The 24,216-nt window shown below is 32.5% G+C and overlaps 1 protein-coding gene across 1 annotated transcript in view; it reads left to right on the plus strand.

The window, feature by feature from the left end:
- The first annotated feature begins 118 nt into the window (after positions 1–118).
- Positions 119–24,216, plus strand: part of LOC149426958 (uncharacterized) — a 63,104-nt gene continuing 39,006 nt past the window's right edge. Inside the window, exons 1-2 of the mRNA XM_089639275.1 lie at positions 119–238; positions 407–1,550. Coding sequence (XP_089495401.1) covers positions 665–1,550 — 886 coding nt within the window. The 5' untranslated portion in view covers positions 119–238; positions 407–664. The remainder of the gene's footprint in view (positions 239–406; positions 1,551–24,216) is intronic.

The following is a 24,216-nucleotide window of genomic DNA, read 5'->3' on the forward strand; positions in this document are numbered from 1 at the left end:
GCTGTGCAGGTGGGTACAGTCACAACAGGTCGTGTCCCTTCTCCCCTACCTCCCTCCGCACAGTGCCCCTCTCCCAGCGCAGCCGCAGCCGCTAGTCTTTCACTTGCAGTGCTAGTGACTCAGTTCGTTTGATTGTGTTGAACTGAATCAGTTCCGAGTTCACTCATTTTTCAGTCAGTCTCAGTTTCCTGCGGCAGACTGAACGTAGCGACACGCGGCTCTGCGCTTGCTCATAACGGTGTTTGGAATAATATTTACACGCTTGATCTCTTCAAACTCAAACTAAATCAGTGATTTATTTATTTCTTCTTTGTGCAACTATTTTGTATACTACCCACATATCATAAAGTTTTACTTTTTCCTTTATTGGGAAAGTTTTAAATTTATTTATTGTTTCTACTTGCAGTTTTAAAGTGATCTCTACAATTTCACGTGTTGTTTTTTTACGTAGCAAACGAAGTGAACTATAGTAAATATTTACAGTGTTAAATCTGTCACAGTTTTATAAATAATCCCACGTGCTCAAATTATAAGTTTTAAACGTATTTAGTACATATTTATTTAATAAAATAGTTTTTTATAAATGCACGTCTGAGATGGTGATGTTTTGATAAAGAATGTTAATTTTTAGTTACCTGCTAATTGTTATTGATTGATTGTTCATATGACAAAAGAAAGGATGATGGTAGAGGAGTCGTACGGGTTCCACTGCCAGCCCCTACTGCAGGACATGCTGTGGGGTGGGCAGGTGCAGGGGGGGAGGAACAACAATAGCGATTCATCCAAGAATGCCAACAGCAACAGCCGCAGCCACCTGGGGGCAGGTCGGGCAGGTGCGAGCCTCGGCCCGGGCCCGTATGGCGTGAACCAGTTCTATCAACATCAACCTCACTCCAATGAATTCGGACAATTCTGCAACGGCGGCACGCATCTGCCGGAAAGCCAAATGCCAGACATGCACACGCATAATTACCACCAACCTCATTTCGAACCCGAAGATAATTGCCGCTACCGTCCAGACGATAGGGAGCTCCGCCAGCCCCCGCAGTACCCTGCTCCACAGCCTCAGTCCATCGGAGATGTACCTCGCGACTTCAGGGAGATCAGAGAACTGAGGGACAAGTACGGGGACGAAGGACCCTTCGTCTTCGGAGTAGACACTCCCAGTCAGTTTCAAATTGGTAGCCGTTTCCAAAATGACGACACGTACGACTACGCCGACGTAGCCGAAGAAAAAACTGTGATAGACGACGAATCGGAGAGTTTATATTGTGATAAAAAGATTAATATCGTGCCTAGCGCGAGAACTGACTCCGGGGAAGCGAAGCGCAGCATGTTTAGAATAGACGACCACCGAACGAGAAACAAGAATAAACGAACCACGAGCGAACGAAAGAAAGCCAGGAATCATAGTTCCACCGTGAGAAAGGAGAAGATCAAGTGCGTACTGGTTGGAGACGGGGCCGTAGGGAAAACTTCCCTGATCAAGTCTTACGCCCAAAACATGTTCCAGAGTGACTACAAACCGACCACTTTTGATAATTACAACGGTGAGTAAACCGGATTATTTTTCACCTCACCTTACAGCTTCAGGTTCAGCCCCTTCTAACTGCCAAAATATTCGAACACCAAACCCAAAGCAAGAAACATGAATGTAATCCCCCTTTGTTTGGATACACCTCGGCGTGCCTTGCGTTTATATGGCGCGTGTTTAAATACTGATAAGCATGCAAATTCTGTCAGTTTGTTTTATGAATTGGCGCTTTGGGGAAACTTATTTTACAACATTGTACTCAGTGTACTGTAGTGTTTACGACATACGCGGTGGGAATATTACTAAACAATGATAGCAACTTTGAACAACGACGCCAACAGCCATAAAAAATATGTTTTTTTTTTTAATTACTATATTTGATTCATAATTCATTCGCGACTCAAAAATCGAACCGAAATTAATTCGTCAAAGCAATTTGAAGCAAAAAAGGTCGACGCCATAGACTGACTACATTTTTTTTTCAGAATCAGAATCAGATGTTTCGATTGCAAAAATCAGTTGGAAAATCGACCTTGCAAGAAACTTAAAACTATTAATGTTAGACATATATTTAGAATGTCGCCACAAATTTTATATATTTTTTTAAATGCAATTTTTTCCACTTAACATGTTTTGCTACGATTCTCTGCGACGCTGTAATATGGATCATGGTTAATGGCTTGTAATGATATGAAATTGAATCACTGATTATTTAAAGATTATCCATAAATGCATTTTGCAAGATAGTCATGGAAAATTGTTTATTCTCTCGAAGATAATAAAAACAACGAATTGTTTTTCATTTAATCGCTTTAGGAAAAATAGATAATCGTCTACGTATATTTTTTCATTGATTAGGTACCTAATACTACGCGAGCCGAACTGCCGAACTGAACCTCATACTTATGGAAAAGGAACGAAGCAACCTCAAATGGCGCGAAACGCCTCATGCAGTTGCTTCGTTCCTTTCCTGTAATTAGTGGCTCGGTTCGTGTTTCGGTTCGCAAATCTAAGTACCATAATATCCGTTTCTTACACTGAACGGGTAGGGAGTACTTAGAATTGTTATCAAATCCAAATTTAAAGAAAACTGATGGGTCCAATAATAAGACCTCTACATAAAATATATCAGGGACCTTGGGGTAACACTGGATGTTAAATTAAACTTTATCCAACACACTGATGACATCATTAACAAAGCCAATAAAATGCTGGGATTTATAATTCTCATAGCAAAACCCTTCCACAACATAAACACTCTATATTCCCTTTACACCTCATATATTCGCCCGCACTTGGAACACTGTACACCGATCTGGACTCCTTTATACCAAGCCCATATCGAAAGATAAAAAAATTTAAACACATAAATTATAAACTAAACTTAACACTTCTCAAATTATACCGAATCCATTAAATTTCATAATTTTAACTCCCTCCAAACACGACGTCTAATTTTTGATCAAATCTTATTGTTTAAAATCCTAAATAATAGTCTGAACTCACCAGAACTTACCAATTTAATAAATCTTCATATTCCGTCTAGATCAACCCGACAATCTGATTTATTTTATCTACCCTCGTGTAGAGCAAACATTCGAAAAAAATCCCCAATTCCTCGTATATGTGCACAATGTAATACAAAATTTTACAGCATTGACATTTTTGGTAATAACCTAAAGAAATATCGATATGAAGTAATGCGTACGATCGATTATTAATACGAGAGTATGGAATGTATCGGGAGCATCTCCTATCCTCTTCCTATTTTCCTCTTTCTCTCCCCTTCCTTTAACACCAAATTAGTTTTAAGATATTAAAACTTCATTTCCAATGAACTTTAGCATAAGAAACTTCTGTGGCTTGACTTCAGTTGACTTGTATATTTATATCTATCATATTATATTATGTAAAAGCTGTTTGTTTCTTACAAATAAATAAGGCCGATGAAATTGATCTTCGAACAAGCTATACGCCACGCGTTGATGTGACTCATTCTGTCTGTTCAGATAGAGAAACAATAGTTGCTTTTACATCAGATTGCGCAGTTTAAAAAAAATGTTTCTACCTGTCACAGGTGACATCTATATAATACTAGTGGAACCTGCAATGCTTCGCTATTGCTAATGTCATTCTCAGGGGTGTCCGACTTCTTCCACCATCCACTACTGTTAACCACAATGTTACTCTTGAAAAACTTTATTACATCGACTTAAATTCGACTCTGTATCTCATACTTTAAGTATTCCTCGGAACTTAACACTCCTCGCACTAATTTATTTATTTTATTTATAGATAGATATAAAAGAAAGTAAATTTTTTCCATTATTTCTGGCTTTCACCCTTCAAGGGTGTTCTTGGCCATCATTTAAAATTATGGAGAAACGAAAGGTGAATTTAGATATTAATTTTATTTAAATAGGCAAATTTCAAAATTAAAATGAAAATTGGAGTCAAGTTCAGACTTAGAAGAGATGAGATGTTGAATGGAGGGGAGGCAATTTTAGATAAGGCTTGATAGAAGAGAGGATATTTGTTTAGAGAGGGACAACCAAAAAATATGTGATCTAAAGTTCCCACTTTTAGACCACAGAAGAAAGTACAAATTACACATAAGAAAGCTTTGCCTGTCCAACTAGGAAAGTTTCCCGTCAATAATAAAAATAAGAATATATTTTTAATAAGAACAAACTTTAAATTTTCAAAAATGCGCAAGAAACTGACTATATCTATGATATAATATAATATAATATATTACGGGCTATCGTAAAGTAACGCTTTATTTGTTATTGATAAAAGTCAACTGTAGTGAAATGTTAATTTCCTATGAATTGCGATTATTAGGTGTTTTGTTTTTAATATTTATTGAGTGAGTTTTTTTTGGAGTGAATAGAAAAAGGATTAAAAAACGATTTTCGCCCAAAGAATCTAAAAATAAGCATGTAAGTATTGTAAATACTCACACATTACAAATACATTTTTTCAAACTTTATCGTCAATTTTGTAATTTTGCAATACTAAATCGCAATCGTTTCTTTTATCGGAGAAATTTCTACAAGGTGACTGATAAAATCGATTATCGGTAATATTATATGGCGCTTGGTTATAGTTTGCACATAGGCATTCGCATCCGTGGGATGTTTTTTGGAGGATCTTTTTAGTGAAATGCAAGAGAGGAAGTTCTGGGATGGAAAAAAGGTATCAAGGGTGGTTAAGAATCTGGAGGTCAATGTGTCCAGGAGTGACGGAAGTATATATATGATGAATCCTCCCTCCCACTGCGGTACAGGGCTATGGGTCGAGAGAGAGAGGGTGGCAGTGGTATTGGGTATTCATTAAATGGTTCCTCATACCGTTGATTTTCTTATCTATAACAACATGTTGATCAAATCTATGGGTGTTTGAGGAAGGCTGAGGAAGCAAGCACCGTTTGCTGTCAGCATACTTGAAAACTTCGGGTTTGGTTGTGAAGAAAACTGATCAAGTTCGTAATAATCTTATTACTCCCTCGTTTACAATGAAATGAATCAGATGAATCAGAAAAAATATGTCCTCCGTGAAGATGATCCCGTGTACTGATTTCAAATCAATCTTTATCTATTATAATCAAGAGATTAATTAAAATATATGAGTATAAATGTTTTTTAATGAATTTTATTGTCTTTGATAAAAAAACAGATAAGACGGATTAATTAGGACGGGTTGTTTTACAGAATTTGAATTCATCAAATTTAAAAGTTAATTTTCAAGTTCTGTGAAAGTTTTATGCAAGTTATTTTATTATTTCAGTACTGTGAAGCAACTGGCCTACACTGATAAAATAATAGAACTTGAATAAAACATTCAAAGAATCTGAAAATTAAGGTTGAAATTGACGAATTGTTCAAATTCTGTAAAACAGCCCGTCCTAAGACTAATTAAGATTTACTAAGATTAATCAATCAACAATTAACGATTTATTTACAGATTTTAGGAAATATGTATTTAGTTCATTTATTGACAAAAATATATACGTTGCTATGCATGTTTTCCAACGAATTTCGATTGCTTAGTTTTTTTTAAATATGAATACCGCACTAGAGTCCCAACTGCTCCCAACCTTTTGGAGCCAGTGAGACTATGGCATTCCCATCTGGGGAATGTTGTGAGGCTGAAGATAGTGGGGAGGGGAAAGATATGGAGAAATGAAAGATGGGGAAGTACCTGGCTATTCAGATCTGATCACCAAATACGGCTAAAGCCATTTCAACGTTTCAATACTGGATGCTGATCACCATGGCGATATTGACAGTATCTTGCACTCTAGAACGTGCCGCAAGTATACTAATTGTAAAATAACACAAATTATATTAAAATTTACTTGCGTACGCCGGTATTTGAACCCGCTTCCTTCGGCTTACTAGTCAAGAGCCTTACCCCTCGACCACGGAGTTATTTCATCGTAAATTGAATTTATTTTAAAAATTATATTGAAAAGGGGGTCAACAAAATAATTTTTATAACAATAAATAGAAAAAAAAGTGTTGGAAAATCAAAATAACGTGTGCGAAAAACAAGATTGAAGTGTGAACATAATTTTTGTAATAGGTTAGTGGTGTGATGATAAATACAGGTACTGCCTTTACCTTTATCGTAGTCTTGTGTCGATAACAGATATGAAAAGATTTCACTAGATACGCGACTAACTTTATTAGTGCTAATTCGATTTTAACGATAAGATTTTATAATATGATATTACCTTCAGTACAAAAATCATATTCCCGACAAAAATAATCATTTATTGGGTATTTTCATAACTTTTTGGTTACACAATTGATTTAGTGTTGTTAGAGAAGAGGAAAACATGAAAAAAATGGAAGGACTTGAAAAGTAGGTACCTGGCTAATCAGGTCTAGTTAGTAGACACAATCCGCGCATACCCAATTTCTACCGATTTAATAAATGTTTTTTATTAACTCTTTAAGTTTTTAAGTTCCAAAAAATATATATGTTATGCCGAAACGTTAATTATATAAAATTCCCTCGATAGAAAAAAAATCGCAAAGTAAGCTCCAAAAATTATTGAAAACACGTTCTGTTAATATGTTACAAGCATGAAAAATTCACAGTGTGTCTTTAAATGCAACCAACACATTAAATATTTCAAACGAGTCTTGTTTCATTAAGTATTTTCGCTAACTTATTTTCGTTTTTTCAATATTAGCGCGCTTCCTCTAACATTCGTATTTATATATTCAGACCATCCATCATTCCTTTCAGACCATCTTCGAACGGTTACTACGGCACTGAGTTTCGAATGGTATCTCTGGAAATCATGATAGTGGCTCGATTCAATGGAATAATTGATGTTTATTAACTTTTTTCAGAATAACTTTTCTTTTAATAACCTTTGAAGTTTATACCCGAATGCAATATGTATATCATTGAAAGAGAAATATGAACTAAGAACTAATAACTTTAGTAAGACAAAGAAGATCTTGGGTTCAATTCCAAGCTGTGACCATTATCTTTTTTCTTTCTTGTTCTTCTTCAGTGTTTATATAAATAATCACTTAATTGATGATTGTCATCGACCATTGATACTTTGATGATTACTTTTAGATAATTTAACAAATATTTTTTTGGAGGAATATAATGTATTAATTTTAAAAACGATGAGATGAATTTATAAATTCAACGGGGCGGAAGTAAAAATAAAGGGGAAACAGCAAAACATCAATCATGTCCAGGTAAAGTAATCAGTTCTTTTGAAAATTCCAATATCGTGATTTGATTCGAGATATTTTATCTTTTCGTATTAATAGGAAAAATAGATAGTACATAACACTCGCAGTAATGCTTTGGTAAAATATTTTTATAATCTATTACAAGAAAGGTACGAACGGTAACCTTTTTATTTCGAAACGAGTTATGAATTAACATTAATTTAATCAAATTTCCTCACAGGCATTGCGTAAACCAAGCGTGCAAAGACTGCAGTGTATTACGTGAACTAACGGAATTTATATATAACGTTAATTAAATGTATATAGGTAAACAAAGTTTAAAAGGGCCTGCGTTAGATTGTGTCTAGAGTTATGAAATGCTGCAAAGATAACTTGTGGTGTTTTAGAATTATAAAAGTTAGGTAATAATAATTTTATATTATATTTTATTTTATATTTTTATAATAATATTATATTCCCAACCAGGAATTATTAGATTCCTGGTCAAATAAAATTTTACACGCAAAACACTTCAATTATCTCAACCAAACGTATGTTGACAAAATTTCGTCAAACAAATGGTTGAGTATTGGAGAGTTGAGCGCAGAAATAGAAGGATTTATGCTTGCCATTCAGGATAGAGTCATTAATACTAAAAATTATAGAAAGCATATAATCAAAGATACAAATCAAATTGATGATTTGTGTAGAAAATGTTTGGCTTTTCCGGAAACTATAGAACATATTATATGGGGATGTTCTATATTAGCACCGTCCGAGTATACATTTAGGCACAATCAAGTTTTAAAAATAATTCACCAAAATTTGGTAATTAAACATAACTTGATTGACTGCCGTAATGTAGTACGAACAATAATACGAACCAAATTCATTTTTAGAAAACGAATTTTATAAAATATATTATGATAAAACTATACTAACAGACCGAGCGATTAGTCATAATAGACCCGATATAGTTTTACATGACAAAATTAAAAAAATAACTTATATCATTGATGTCGCTATTCCAAATTCCTGTAATATTCAAAAATCTTTTAGTGAAAAAATAAGAAAATACACAGATTTAGGAAATGAAATAAAAAGAATTTGGCATTCTCAGACTATAAAAATATTACCATTCGTTATTTCGGCTACTGGCATTATACCTAGCTCTCTAATTAAAAATTTAGGCGTATTAGATCTACCAAAAAAATATATATATAAAGATGCAAAAGTCGGTCATTTTGAATACATGTAGGATAACAAAAGATTTTTTAAATATTTATCTTGAGGGATCAGTAGGATTTATAGGTCCAGTTAGAAGTTCTACCGAGCCGAACCCTCTGATATGAAAATATCTGGAGTCGGTGAATTATTTTCCCATTTGATCTCTGGTGAGTTGACGTGTTGTTCTTGTATTGTTTTGTATTTATTTTGCTTATATAATGCACTTACATAATGTTGATTGACTAGATGATCATTTGTGGAAAAGTGAGTGGAAGGGTTAAGTTTTTCCTTTGGGGAAGATTTAACCCGGACAACTAAATCGGAAGTTAAAAAAAAAATAATAATTAAACTTAATTTAGTCTTGAAAGAATTAGGTAATTTCCGCTGAAACTGATAAATATAACATCTGTGTGTAATATGCAATTTACACAATAATTAGATAGTTTCCGCTGAAACAGGTAAATATAATATACAATTTACACAATAATTAGGAAGATTCCGATTAAACGGATAAATATAATATGCAACTTACACAATAATTAGGCAGTTTACGCTGAAACAGATAAATATAATATGCAATTTACACAATAATTTGGCAGTTTACGCTGAAACAGATAAATATAATATGCAATTTACACAATAATTAGGCAGTTTACGCTGAGACAGATAAATATAATATGCAATTTACACAATGTGGTAGTTTCCTCCGAATTAGATAAATATAACATGTGTTTATAATATGCAATTTACATAATAATTAGGTAGTTACCGCTGAAACAAATAAATATAACATATGTGCATAGTATGCAATTTACACAGAAAACGTTATTTAAAAAAAACATATATTCGTCAAACTACCAATATCGTAAAATATGAATATAACTTTAGAGAAATCAATAAAAAAGAATAATATGAATATAACTTTAGAGAAATCAATAAAAAAACTTACCTGAATAAAAAAGGGATATACACACTTGTAAATGTAGAATGTTCGTTCATTAAAATATCTGATAAATTATGGATATTATGATTAATTCATTAATATTGTAATTATTATATTATATTTTAATTATGAATATGGAACAACAAAAATTAGAAATGAAACATGCATTTTATAGAAGTAGCTTGTACGGTCAACATTCAACAAAAAAATTCAAGGCCACCAACAAAAACTCAATGCTAAATTCTTCATACGAATCAGCACCTGAAAAACAACAAATTGCCCTTGACTAAATCGTCATGCACGTCACTGGCATGACGTAGCACATTATTTAAAAATAAAACTAGAAACAAATGTATGCAACGTTAAATTATAATCTTACGATGTGCGTATTTAATTCAGAAATGTAAAAGTTGAATAACGATGAGAATATAATATTCTAATTGTTTTTCTACTTTTACATTTCTGAATCAAATATTATACATATGTATATTAATTATTTTGCCATAATATGCCAAAGATCGCTCGAGTAAAAAGTTTGTCCCTGAGAGTAGAAATAATAGTTAATGAAATAAGTCACCCGAAAATATTATCTGCTCACCAAACTACACAAGGTGAGAAATATCGAGTCAATAATGAAGTCATCTAACAGGATCTCATTCCACCACATGATAATTACAGCATCCTGAATGTAAGTGTCCAGCTGCAGTTGAATTAGTCCCGCGGTTTGGCAATTAACTAAATTCTCACACGCCATTCCCCACTCTGTTCTGGTTCAAATATTTCCATTCATTTCATTTATACAAATACGTTTCAGATACATCATGAAAATTTGATCATTCAAACAGTGAAATATGATTTAAGATTTTCACGGCCAAAAGTATTTTTGTTATTTGTTTTTGGGGTATTATGCCGTGTTGCGCTAACTCCTTCTTTAGCCAACGTTTCGGACAGCATTGCAGTGTCCTTGATGATGGACACTGCAATGCTGTCCGAAACGTTGGCTAAAGAAGGAGTTAGCGCAACACGGCATAATACCCCAAAAACAAATAACAAAAATTCAAACAGTGATTTTTTTTAAATTTATTTATTTCTATACATATATTACAGTGTCTACCAAATATTTACATTTTTATATAATACGTAATTTTAAAACTGTTAATATGGTTTTTTGTATGCTGTGTGTGAGGTAGGTTTGAGTACGTGACACTGTGGTGGGTAACGTTATATGTTTCGTGAACACCTCACTGGGAGAACCTGTGCTGAGGTGTTTACGTGGTTATGATTAAATAGTATATGTATTTATGTGTATTGGTTAAATATTCTTATATAAATGTAAGTTGGGATTTTAAATATTTTTTTAATGGTTATTGTACATTGTTATTTAAAGATAAGGAAAAAATATTTATTTATATTCACATATATATGTACATATATACATACACCCATGTATACACATACATATATAAATACACATATATGCATGCATACACACATATAAATAAACACATGTATATATACATACACGGTTTGGTGTTATAATATTTTGTATAAAGTGGATATCTTGTTTTTTGATCCAGGCTGTGATCAGTTTTTTGTGAATGTTTGTGTATGTATTTCCCGTTAGTAGTAGTTTCAGAGTAGTAGGCATACATTAAAAAAGTTTTGTAGCGTAATACTGGAAGTGTCTTTGTCCGTGTGTGGTGATGTTAAAATGATTTTATTTTTAATTTGGTTATCTTTGGAAAAGCATATGTCGTAATCAGGACTTGTACCCGGAACTTTGTAGATGCCATCCGGGGAACTAATCTTGCTATTGAATTAATCCGCTTTTTTGTCATTCCACCAAAATAACGAGGACGTATACGACGTGTGGTAAAGTCAGCCAAATTCACGGGGTGATTCTAATGATTTTAGAAGTAAAAAAGATGATAACTTCATTCCAATGTTTTAGGTTAGTTTTTAGGTTAAATTGTTTGTATGCGAAAATAAATATTGGAATTTCCAAAAAGTTTTTTTTTACTTCTACCTTCATGTAGAATCACCTCCCAAAGTTAGCGCACTTTACCCCCGGACACTCTGTATACTATTATTAGGAACACCAGTCCATTTTTTAAAATCACGTATTAAAAAATAATAATAATAATACAAAGTATTATTTTTTATGACCCTTATAAATACACCAAATCTATGGCGTGTCGGGAGTGACGTCAGCGAATGAATGCTGTCGTTCGACGGGCCAGCAGTGTTGCCAACGAAGGCGATTTATCGCCATTTAGGCTACTCAGAACGAGAATCGGCGACGAAAAAATCTAAAAGGCGAATGGTCGCCGATTAGGCTACTTCAGAGACAAGTTATTTAAATCAGCCAAATTACAAATAATAAATAATTGAAATGAAAATTTTTAATTTTAATGGAAAAATGTGAGGAATTTTTCGAAATGGAATTCCGTAGCCACCCCCTCCCCCCGGAATTTTTTTTCAGCGAAGTTCTGTAACAACCTCCCCCTCCCCATGGATTTAAAATATTTTGTGGGGAGTACTCATTTTGAATTATATTTGTGGGGAATTATGTTTTACAGAAATTCATGGATTTCGAATAATAAAAGGGGGAATCAAGCTCACGTAGAATATTTGTGGGGAATATGTGGGCAGAATTTATGCGAGTTCATTAGAATTACTGCAACTGAAATTCGGCTACATTAGGCTACTAAATGTTTGAAAAACGGCGACATTAGGCCAAGATCCGTTGGCAACACTGCGGGCCAGTAGTCATTACAACACTGAATTTTGTATGGTAGAATCTAGATGTTTTCTATTCTTAATGTTAACATCTTTTAATTGAAGAACGCTTTGAATTTATAAAATTATTGTTATTGCATTATGTCAAAATGTTAAAATACATCGTTCCGCACTCGATTCAATCACTCCGTGTAATAGATTGTCCCATTTTTTGAGGTTATGATTTCAATGCTTTACTGTAGGCATAAATAATGTTGTAAATATTTTCATAGTAAACCATATCTTAACAATTAATAAAATTATACGCCTATTTAGAAACTATACCTTATCATAAGTTGGTTATTGATTTGCACATTCCTTAATTTTTGTTTTAATTTAACAACATTTATACAGGGTGTATCGGCACGTACCCGACAAACTTTAACCAGCTATTCCTTAGCACATTTGGAGTAAATAATGTTATGGGCACTTTGCTGTCCGGTAACATTTTTTTCCATTAAAAACAAAAAATAAATAAAATATCCACACTACGTCACTGTCATTGGAATTGTTTCTCGTGTTCAACAGCTGTTATTAGCAAGTGTGTCAAAAAGTGTCCTCGCTCTTTCGTACACACTAAATAATAATAGTTAAAAATGAGACGAATGGTGCCGTGCCATTTCATTGTGATTGTAAAAGCGCGCCAACGTAGGTACGTACTTACATTATTCAACGAAACTCGAACAAAATATTGCCAGACGGGTTTTCAAACTTTGACAAAGGATAAAACATTGGTGACATGTGGTGAAAATATGAATAATAATTTTTTTATTAAAAAAAAAATGTTACCGGACAGCAATGTGCCCATATCATTTTTGACTCCAAATGTGCTAAAGAACAGCTGGTTAAAGTTTGTCGGGTACGTGCCGATACACCCTGTATAGCCTAAAGCTGCCCAAATTAAATTTCAATTCGTGAAAACCTAAAAAAGGTACTTAATATAAAAACAATGTTGACAAGTAAAATTTTTCATGCAACGCCAAAATGAATCTTGTCATTTTGTTTATTGTGACGTCAGAAGTCTCCGATCCAAGGATGCCAAACAAACAGGGTGTTTTATTCATTGTCAAATAAACATTTATTAATTCTTCGTGTAAAAAAAACTTATAAATTTAGAATCAGCGTTTGTTGATCCATATTATGAATATATGTATGCGAATATATTTATATTGATACATAAATGTATTCGTGGTCGAGTGGTAAAGGTCTCGACCAGTAATCCGGAGGTGGTGGGTTGAAATCCCGGCTACCGAAATAATTTTACAATAAAATATATAAATTTGTTTTAGACCACTTTAATTTTAATTGCACTCTAGCGGTTTCAGAAGCACCCTCCCTTCGCCAGGAGAATATTAAAACTAACCTATGATACAAAATATATACACAAAAAATATAATTTAGGTGTTTGAGTGAATTATTTTTGAATTATGACGAGCCACGAAGTAATAATTTTATTTGATTTTTGTGTTATTTCACAATTTAATCATATATAATAATATGTTGCGGCACGTTCAGTGGTATACTCTCAGTATCGCCCTGGTGTAAAACCACCATTCAGAATCGAAAAGTTGCTTGAAACGGCATTATCCGTGTTTAGTGACCAGATCTGAATTGCCAGGTACTTCCCCACCTTCCCTTTCCCCATCTTCTTAAGCTCCTTGCTACCTTCATCCTCTCAACATACCCCAATTGGGGATGCCATAGTCTCTTGCTCCAGACTGTTGGAAACAAAAATTTTACTTTTAAGCCATAGTTTTTTCTCTGGAGATCCTTTTTTCCATATCCTTATAATGTATATGAAATCTATTTAAATGAATGTTTCATTACATATCGTTAATATTGTTCAAATTAATTGAGAATATTTTGTATGGTTTTGATTAGAAAAAAATATTTATGTATTTACAAGCCTTTTAAAATTATTTGCGGATTATTAGATATTACACGTGCAACCTTCAGCATTCTGTTTACAGTTAATTTCATTAAATTGATCCAACAAGTACTACAGTGTGTGCACCAAATAAATGCATAATTCCTGTATTGCAATCAAATCATTAAATATGTTCGAATGCTGGTACTTACTTATTCGTTTTTATCACTAACGTCGAGATTATAGTAGACTAGTACTATGATTGTACATACAGTAATATTTTATTGCAAACTCAACGTGATAAAGATATCTACTAAACATACTAATCTCGGTTGTCTATGATATGTGTTATTCCTGCGTCAAATTATTCACCTTCGAAGAAATTCAAATTTAGTTTAAATTAGTGTCATTTTCAAAATTCGAACTGATTGAGTGAACTATAATTCAAACAAGCAATAAAATAAGTACCTGCCTATAATATAATATTTTAATTGACCTTTTTCAAAATTGGAATTATCCCGTATCTATTGTGAGTCCGTAACATTCTAAAATTTTAAAAATAATCTTTCTTATACTTTAAGTAGGTACCTATTATAATGAATGTAACTGGATATCTAAACACAATAACAATTCAACACGCCTCTAAAAACTGATATAAAGTCATGAAACAAAAACTTGGATATATAGGTTTATAGGTTTTAATGACCTTATTAGCAATAAATTTAGTATTGTTAACATAATAGAACATCCAATACACTTAGTAAACTGCATCGAAGTACATTTCAAACTCGGCAAATCCATATACCATCTAATAGCTATCTATAGAACGCATGGCTCGAGTATTATTACATTTATTAATGACCTCAAATACATATTATTAAAATTAAAAAATAAACTTTGTTTTGTCGTAGGAGATTTTAACGTTAATATTAATGAAAAAATAGAAAATAATAACAAAAATGAATACATCAATTGTATGACTGAACAAAATTTTATATCTTGCATAAATAAAAATACTAGGGAAATAAAAGAACATACTCCATCTTGTTTAGACCACATTTGGACAAATGTAAACATTAAAGATCTTCACAAAATAAAATCAATTGTTTGGAAAACTAACATAACTGATCATCACTCATGCTTACTTCTGTATAATAATAATATTAAACATAAAAAACATAATTTAATAACCAAAAAATCAACAATAGATATGACTATTCTCTCTGAAAAATTAAAAAAGGAAGATTGGAATAATGTTTTAAACAGTGATGATACTGAAATTTGTTCGACTAACTTCGAAAATATTATGTCACAACACATTAAAAATTCGACAACTGAGATAACAACATACATAAAATCAAAATTAAGATGTTTAAAACCTTGGATTACCAAAGGACTTATTATATCTATCAGAAATAAAGAAAAACTTTACAAAATAACTTTAAAAAATCCCCGAGATGAAAAAGCATATATTTTCTATAAAAAATATAAAAATAAATTAACATCTTATATTAAAAAAAGTAAAGAAGAGTATTTTAAAAATAAAATATTATCTTCAGAAAATAACCATAAACAAATGTGGAAAACTGTTAATTTCGCCATAGAAAATACAAAAAAAACACAAAACATTAAGTACATTGAACACGATAAAAAAATTATAGATGCCAATATACAGCCTAAACAATGTGCAAACATATTTAATTCCTTCTTTGCAAATGTTGGGAAAAATCTTGCGAAAAATATTCATAAGCCTTCAAACCAAGAAAACCATAAAAATAAAAATATACAGAAACGTAATATACTTTCAATGTTTGAAACAACAACAGAATGTGAAATCTCGAAAATAATAGAAAATATGAAAGGAGGTTCGTCCCCCGGTTTTGATTCTATTACGACACACATGTTAAAAACTATGAAACCTCACTTAATAAAACCTATCACTCATTTAATAAACTTAAGTTTAACAAATGGAATTTTTCCAATGAACTACAAAACCACAATAATCTCACCTATTTACAAATCCGGAGATCCACATCAAGCAACGAATTATCGCCCAATATGTCTAATTTCTAATATAGGAAAGATCTTTGAAAAAATAGTAAAAAAACAATTGGTAAATTTTCTAGATAATAATAAAATATTACACAAAAACCAGTTTGGCTTTATAAAATCACTCAGCACACAAGATGCTATTGCTAACGTAACTTCATACATTTACGAATCATTAGATAAAGGTAAAAAATGTGCGGGTATATTTATTGACCTTAGAAAGGCATTCGATAGCATATCCCATGAGATGTTATTAAAAAAATTGAATAATATTGGCATAAAAGGCAACGCAATTAAATGGATCACCGACTACTTAAAAAACCGTCCTCAAGTAGTAAAAATCAATCGTGTTAATAGTGATCAAGAGATTACAAGCTTTGGAATCCCCCAAGGTACAGTGCTTGGACCAATTCTATTTACTATATATGTAAACGATATTTTTTTTCAACCCTTACATGGTCAAATTACGTCATACGCCGATGATACAGTATTAATAATAAGTGATACGAATTGGGAAAATGTAGAATTAAAGGCCACAGAAGACATCAACACGCTCAAGAATTTTTTCGACACTAATTTACTGTCACTTAATAAAGAAAAGACATTTGTAATTCCATTTGCAATCCATACAAATGATACTCCTAAAAATTTTAACATTGTCATACATAATAATACTAAAATTCACAGCCAAAACTATTGCAAATCAAACTGTACAGTACTAAAAACAACAAATAAAATTAAATATCTAGGAGTAATTATTGATAAAAATCTGAAATGGAAGGAACAAATATGTCAAGTAGTAAACAAAATTAGAAAATTAATATATATATTTTTAAGAATTAGAAACTTTCTGTCGATAAAAAATCTATATTTAATTTACTATGCCTTAGTTCAATCCACTTTACAATACGCTATTATTAGTTGGGGATCCGCGTATAAATGTAACCTTCTTCCAATTGAAATTATACAAAGAACAATTATTAAAATTATATTAAAAAAATCCTTTGACTACCCAACAGAACGCCTGTTTGAAGAATTTCAAGTACCTACATTTAAAGACCTATATATTAAAAACTCATTAATCCAAATTATAAAAGAAAAAGATAAATATCAATTTTTAAATGAAAACAGAACGCGACTTAGACATGTTTTTCTATGCCCAAAACTAAATACGTCTTTTGCACAACATCATTATACTTATCAGGGAAGAACTTTTTTCAATCGTCTACCAGAAGAAATCAGAAGCATTAATGATAAAACCCGAATACTGCTCTCTGTCAAGAGACATTTTAAAAATATTCTGAAAAAAAAAACTACTGTCACTTAATTAATCTCACAAATATCCTTAGTTTTCCATAACTTCCTTTCTTTTTTAAATTTAATAAATTAATATATTATCCTTCACTACTATCAAAAAAAATACTACAGCAAACATACATTTATGTAAAAAGAATTATTTAAGTACCAACTAACAACAACATTTTTGTACACTCCCCTTCCATACACAAGCAAATGCTTTCAATGGAAGAGTAGTAAAAAAATACAAGATGTAAAATGAATTATGTACCATGTAAACATATTATTAAAAATAAAAAATAATTACAAAAAAAAAAAAAAAAAAAAAAAATATCACCTTTTTGAAAGTGAGTTGAATTGTCGCTGTGTTGAGTTATCATGGAACCCCAAATTGGTAACTGGGTAAATAAACCCAATAACAATTTAGTCAACAAATGACAGTGACAATAACCTTTATAAAGTCATGATAGGTGATATAAGTATAGTCAATATTGACTAAAGATCATAAAGTTAAATTGGTTCGAATACCATATTATTGTTCATCCGGTTACGATAAACCTTTTTTGTAAATTTCGTTTAATCTCATCAGTGTTACTGAAGGAAGTAGTGATGGGAAGGAGATGGGGTGTTTACTAAACATACCAAAATCTATTTAAAACTACAATTAAATTAACTACTGACAGCAAGTTCCATTCTAAAAGAAGGCGTAGATACTACATTATTTTTTTTTGTTTTTTTTTGGTATGTATATGTGAAAAACCCCAATGTAATTTAATAATTTCCCACGCCTGGTTTCGAAACCGCGACCTCTGTGCCAAATCCAAGGAGATTACGGCTCCGCTACAAATTGATCATGTATTGTAAAAAAAAAATTAAATTGAATACGTTCGTTCGAGGATACAACATAACACGACAATGATCCGTTTAGCCCCCTGCCCCTGATAATTGCATTTTAATGGCCGGATATCAATCATTTCCTGTACAGATCCTTTATTGCCGATTCCTTTTTGAAATCTCGCACGATATTTATATTTCTAAGAAAAATGTAAGATGGCAGAAAAATACATCTAATGACTATCTAAATTATTGTGAAACGTAAATTCGTCACGGTGGCGGACAGATGAATCACAATACGCTGTGTATTGCTTTATATGGATATCTAAGACCGGGCATACACTTCCGAGTGTACAAGAATACTTTAAATATACTTAGTATATTAAGTGTATGGCCGGCCTAATGATACCTGAAATGTTATTTATATAACATACTCATTTGAATAAGTCCACCGGTAAAGCTCCTTTCAGATGAGAGTACAATTCTCAGTGTGAATACTTTTATAGCTTTGGAGTTGGGGCCATTTCAACGAGAGTGAGGTGATATCTTACTGTTGCATATTATTATAACTAGTAGTTCAGTGAACAGTAGACCTCGCGTCTAAAAATTATCTTTCTAATTTAATATTATTTAATAAATCAAACCAAAGTTTTCTCTGAAATCATGACATTTGTATGTAGGCACTTAAATACCTACCTACTTAGTTAATAAACACTACGATGTCTACGATCCACATGTAAATAATATTTACTGAAACATTGAAAAGGCCACCATCTTTAACTGGAACCGGAACGCAACAAACAAATTTATAGAAATGCAAAAGACGAATTGTAAAACGTTCGAGTACACACATCTGCCCTGATGATGGACACTGAAACGTTGTCCGAAACGTTGGCTAAAGAAGAGCGCAATACGGCATAACACCCCAAAACAAATAAAAAAAATACTTTTGGCCGTGAAAATCCAAAATCATATTTATTCGAGTAGTCCGAATTAAAGCAGGACTTATTTTCTCTGTTTTATAAATATCAAAAAAAATTGATGATGAACGTATTTTTATTTTATTTCATGTTAACGAATACTTATAAAATGATTTAAATGTGTCATTTTAGATTTGCCGCCAAAACGACACATTCATTTTTATTCGTGAATATGGTGGGATTGACGTCACGCCAGGCAAGATTGGTGACAGCCGTCCTACCATCCAGTGGCGTTTTGTCTGTCATAATGACGTTGTAGCCAGTTGGAACTGTGCGGTTTTAGATAGTTTTAAAATCAATAATTTTGAATAAAAATATTAAAATGACGTATTTTTAGTATAATTATCATAATAAGAAAATAAAGATAAAATCTACCACACAAAGGCAGCCTAACGGTATTTATATCTTGTAAAAATTCCCATTATTTATTAGAAGATTTTTGTTTAAATTTATAAACACGAAGGAAGGTGTTCAACGCGACGTGGGATAAGTGTTCTTATACGAAAATCTATGTATGTTTTAAGACTTTCAACGAAAAGTTTTAAAACTTGATGGTTTACCCTTGATTTCACCTAGGGTCATTACCCTGGTTGTCCTAATCGTGTACCGGCCCTTCCCTGGGCTGATGGGGTACCTAGGTACACAGACAACGAGACAACTGTGTTTCTCCAAACGACGCGACGTGCACGAACACAAGTCACGTACAAATATTAGTCTCCAGGGAAGTGAATGAAGAAATAAACCTTGCGGTTCTCCCTAAGTGATTAATTACTCTTCATAAATATGATAAATCGCAAGCGATGACAGTTTCAATGAATTTACTTACTATCGTCCCGTGAATAATGGCTATTTATTTGCTTCAGATTTCACAGGATGCAGCGCAAATCTAAGCCTATATAAATGAGAAAACAATTGTATAGTGTAATTTAAGTACTCTGATCACCATTGTGATTAGTATGTAGATACCAAAGATATTAGAAGAACGTTTATTGTCAGGAAAGGAAATTAGAACACAAATACGTGTTCTAATTTCTTAAATCAACTTCACAAATAACGTCACGTGTTGTCGCACTTGTAATTTGTTAGTTATGGATATAAATGAATCATTTGACTAATTCCTCATTTTATATCCCCCTACAAAAATAAAACTGCAAATATTTAATTTCGAAGAATCCGAATACATTATGCAGAAGAGTTTGATTTATTATTTGGTAAGTTGATTTTCAAGTTCTCGGAAGGGTCTATTCAAGTTCCGTTATAACATCGTTATTGGCCAGTTGTTCCACAAAACTGAAATAGTGATGATAGAACCTTCACAGAACTTGAAAATCAATTTTGAAATTTGATGAATTGTTCAAATTCTGTGAAAAAACCCGTCCTTAGATAAGAGTAACATTTATTTTATTTATTTATCTTAAACCACCAAACCAGGCAGAAACTTTTGATACATGTATCCTACCATTTAATTCATATAAGCTTGATCATCATACACCGAAGTAAATGAATATTCGGACGAAGCTTACAAAAACTCGTAGGAGTAACGGTAAATACCCTTCCAGCGTGCGGCGAGTTTAAGAATAATTTAGAAGAAGGGATGCTGCAGCTCTTTCAAAACAGACTGTTCTCCTGCTTTGTGAAGCCAAACCTGAAACACTGCTCTAAAATAAATTTAAAAAAAAAAACAAATAATGAAAGAAGTTGCCCCCGGGCAGTCACGCCGGCGTACCTGATTTATCCACTCCCGATAGGTCAGTTGCAACCTTTCTCTCATCCCCAATATCCTACGTATGTATCAGAAAGAGAGGTTACAGCGGAGCACCCAGCGGCAGGACCATACAGGTTTCACAGTCGCGCTCTGCACAACAACAGACAATAACAAATCAAAGCATAGCTCCACATTGTCAGTTTTGGCTAAATAGACCCGAACAATGGTCAACTTTTCCATTCACTTCATTGATGTTAACATTTCGACGATTCGAATGTGCGGATATTCAAGGTCTGAGGTTTCTCCGTCCATATTATTAAATAAACACTTCGGTGCTGATATACCTGCGCTTGTACCTGCAATCATTCATATCGCCTCTCTCTGCAGCCTTTCAACAAACTTATGATTATACTACAATGTATTTAAACAGTGCTTGAAATCAATAACTTTATCAACCGGAACGCTCGCTTTTCTTAACTATGGAAAACTTTTGGAACGATAATGGAAAAGCGAAAACAAAAAGTATTAGTCAGTAATCTTCTCACCCGAGAAAAAATATTTAGAATTTCATTAATATTTCCCAAGATTCAAAGCTGACAGTGATAATACATATTTAATGCTTGACAACACCTTATAGAAGCATTAGAAAAATTTACTTGTAGTTTTTTTCAATGCTTTAGAAGTTATTTCTACTTTTAACCTGCGTTATAATATTAGTAGTGTTTTTTTTGTTTTTTTATCTTATGTTATTTTTTAATTAATTTATTAGATATTAACTACAGAAAATAATATAACAAAATTCAAATTATATCAATAAAGAATGTTGACATATATAAAATGTTTTCTTCTCACTCTCATCTACTCTACATAAGTAGAGCTCCATAGCTCGTGGTTATTTTTGTAGTATTATACACATAATAGAAAAGAGTTTAGTAGATGAAATGTAAAAAATCTTTTCTTCTTAATCTCTTCTACTCTCCATGAGTTAAGCTCCATAACTCGTGGTTATGGAAGTAGTATTATAAACATTATAGAAAATAGTTTAGTAGATGATATGTAAACAATCTTCAAATAACTACATATACTATATATCTAATAGGTATACTTACATTATTTTTTTTAAATGTCTAGTTTCGTTCAAGTTGTAAGGTAACAACGATTAAACGGAGGAAGGATATAGATATTATCTATCGAACTCCCATTGGACAACAAAATATTTTATTTCCAAAACGTAAGAGCGAGATCTTTTCGGTTCATACATGGAGGTGTTTTGTATACTTCTCTAACAGTAATATCGTTCCGGCTTGCTCCGTTTCATTCTGCGCACTGTTTTTGTGTCAGTACTTATCTTAAATATTTAACATGTTACCTCTCTCTAATCTCCGGCACACCTCTCGGTCCTCTCACGGCTCAATCCGTGTATGTATGTACTAATATATGCAAGTATGTTCTTGGGATCATGATTGGATCCAATAAGTACTTATCGCCTTACAATAATGATCTTCGTTCGATTGTCTGCTTTGGGCACTTCAGAGGAGTTCGCCGGCAATCAGTATTTCCAACACGTAATCGAAAACATTAAGCGTGATTTATAAGCAGGAATAAAGCCATCATTACATAAATCCACACAATATGTTTGCATATTCATTCTCTCCTTAAACACAACTCAAAAGACAACCTTAACTGTGATCCTACGCCATCTTTGCAAGTAATTTATTGATGATTATCTTCGGGTTTGATACTTATTGTTATATTCGGGGTTTAATTTCGAATGATGTCAAGCCAACATTATTATTGGTAGTAAATACCATTTGATCAATTTGATTAACTTTTTTGCGAAGGAGATAATCAGTCATCGCTTTCGTTAAATGTTCAAAATTCAATGTATAAATTAGTAATTTAATGTTATAAAAATCACTACTGTAATGGTGGTGAAAAGGTGAGTTGCGATTGTCTTAAAGTCAATGTCAATCCACGTTGTCTGGTGGGCGTGTGCAGTTGTGTCATCCAATTACCGTAAAAACTGGTTTCCAACATAAAGTTCTTGCAGTACCTACGTAAGTACACGTACTGCAGTTAAAAATTCATGTATTCAACCACGTAGCTAATGTTACATAATGCATCATTGAGCAAAGCAGACAGTCTATAAATTTAGCATTATATTATAAAGTTCAGAGGGTAATCAATTAATAAACTCTAAGGACGGGTTGTTTCGGAGAATTTGAACAATTCATCAAATTTCAACGTTATTTTCCGGGTTCTGTGAAAGTCCGATTCAAGTTCTGTTAATAAATCATTATAGGCTATTTTCTTGACAGAACTGAAATAAAAACAGAACTTGTATAAATCTTTCGCATAACTGGAAAATGAACGTTGAAATTTGATGAATTGTTCAAATTCTCCGAAACAACCCGTCCTTAGTGAACGTTAAAGTAACAAAAAATACAAAATTATTTGAAAACGCATTGCCTACCTAAGAAAGCTTACTTATAAAAACATATGAATTTCTGTAAAATTTAAATCATTTTAAAGACAATTTCGGAAACTCGCTGAATGACAGCACTGGGCGGGGGAAGGGATTTCAGAATTCTGTTTGCAAATGAATATCCTATTTCTGTTATATTTCCCAATATAAACTTCAACGTAGGTTGATAATAACACAAGCAAAATAAAAATAAATATTGAAGCCAGTACCGTCCTACGCGGATTTATTTAGTGAATCTCTTGAATATTCATAGTTGCCACATCCTCAGCCGTTTCCGCACTCCATAGCATCACTTCTCATCAGCATTCATCGCCGTCAGGTGCTCCCAAGGTCGTGATCTCCAACTTCCTGTTCTGTACAAGGATAAGAAGCAGTATGTGCGCGCAATCATTAATTTCAGCTAAACAAAGATAATGCGATAAATAACGAAAATAGTAAATCTCTACTTCGTTTACCGAAATCATTTTCACGATTAAACAACTGAATTTGAACTTACTACGCAATCCGTTAACCACGCTTTGGAAAATAAGCCTTTGAAGCTCATATATTATAAAACATGAGAAAATCTGTTTATACATAATGCCTGCAAAAACTCTTTAGCGTCATGAAATTGGCACAGTTTTTACACCAAATCAACTATTTTTGCTCGCAATTTCCTTTACTTCAAAATCTTTGGAATTTTGAAATATTGGATTACTGCCCACTTGTTCCGATATTGCTTGTTCTATATTTTTTGCAAATGTAGAGTGAAACTTAGACCTTCCTACTATTTCCTTAAAATGACTTGCTTCACGAATAATTTCCTGCACTGCT

Source organism: Hesperophylax consimilis, chromosome 1 (genome assembly GCF_061612785.1).
Source record: "Hesperophylax consimilis isolate HC1 chromosome 1, BYU_Hcon_1.0, whole genome shotgun sequence".
Taxonomy (NCBI): Eukaryota; Metazoa; Arthropoda; class Insecta; order Trichoptera; family Limnephilidae; genus Hesperophylax; species Hesperophylax consimilis.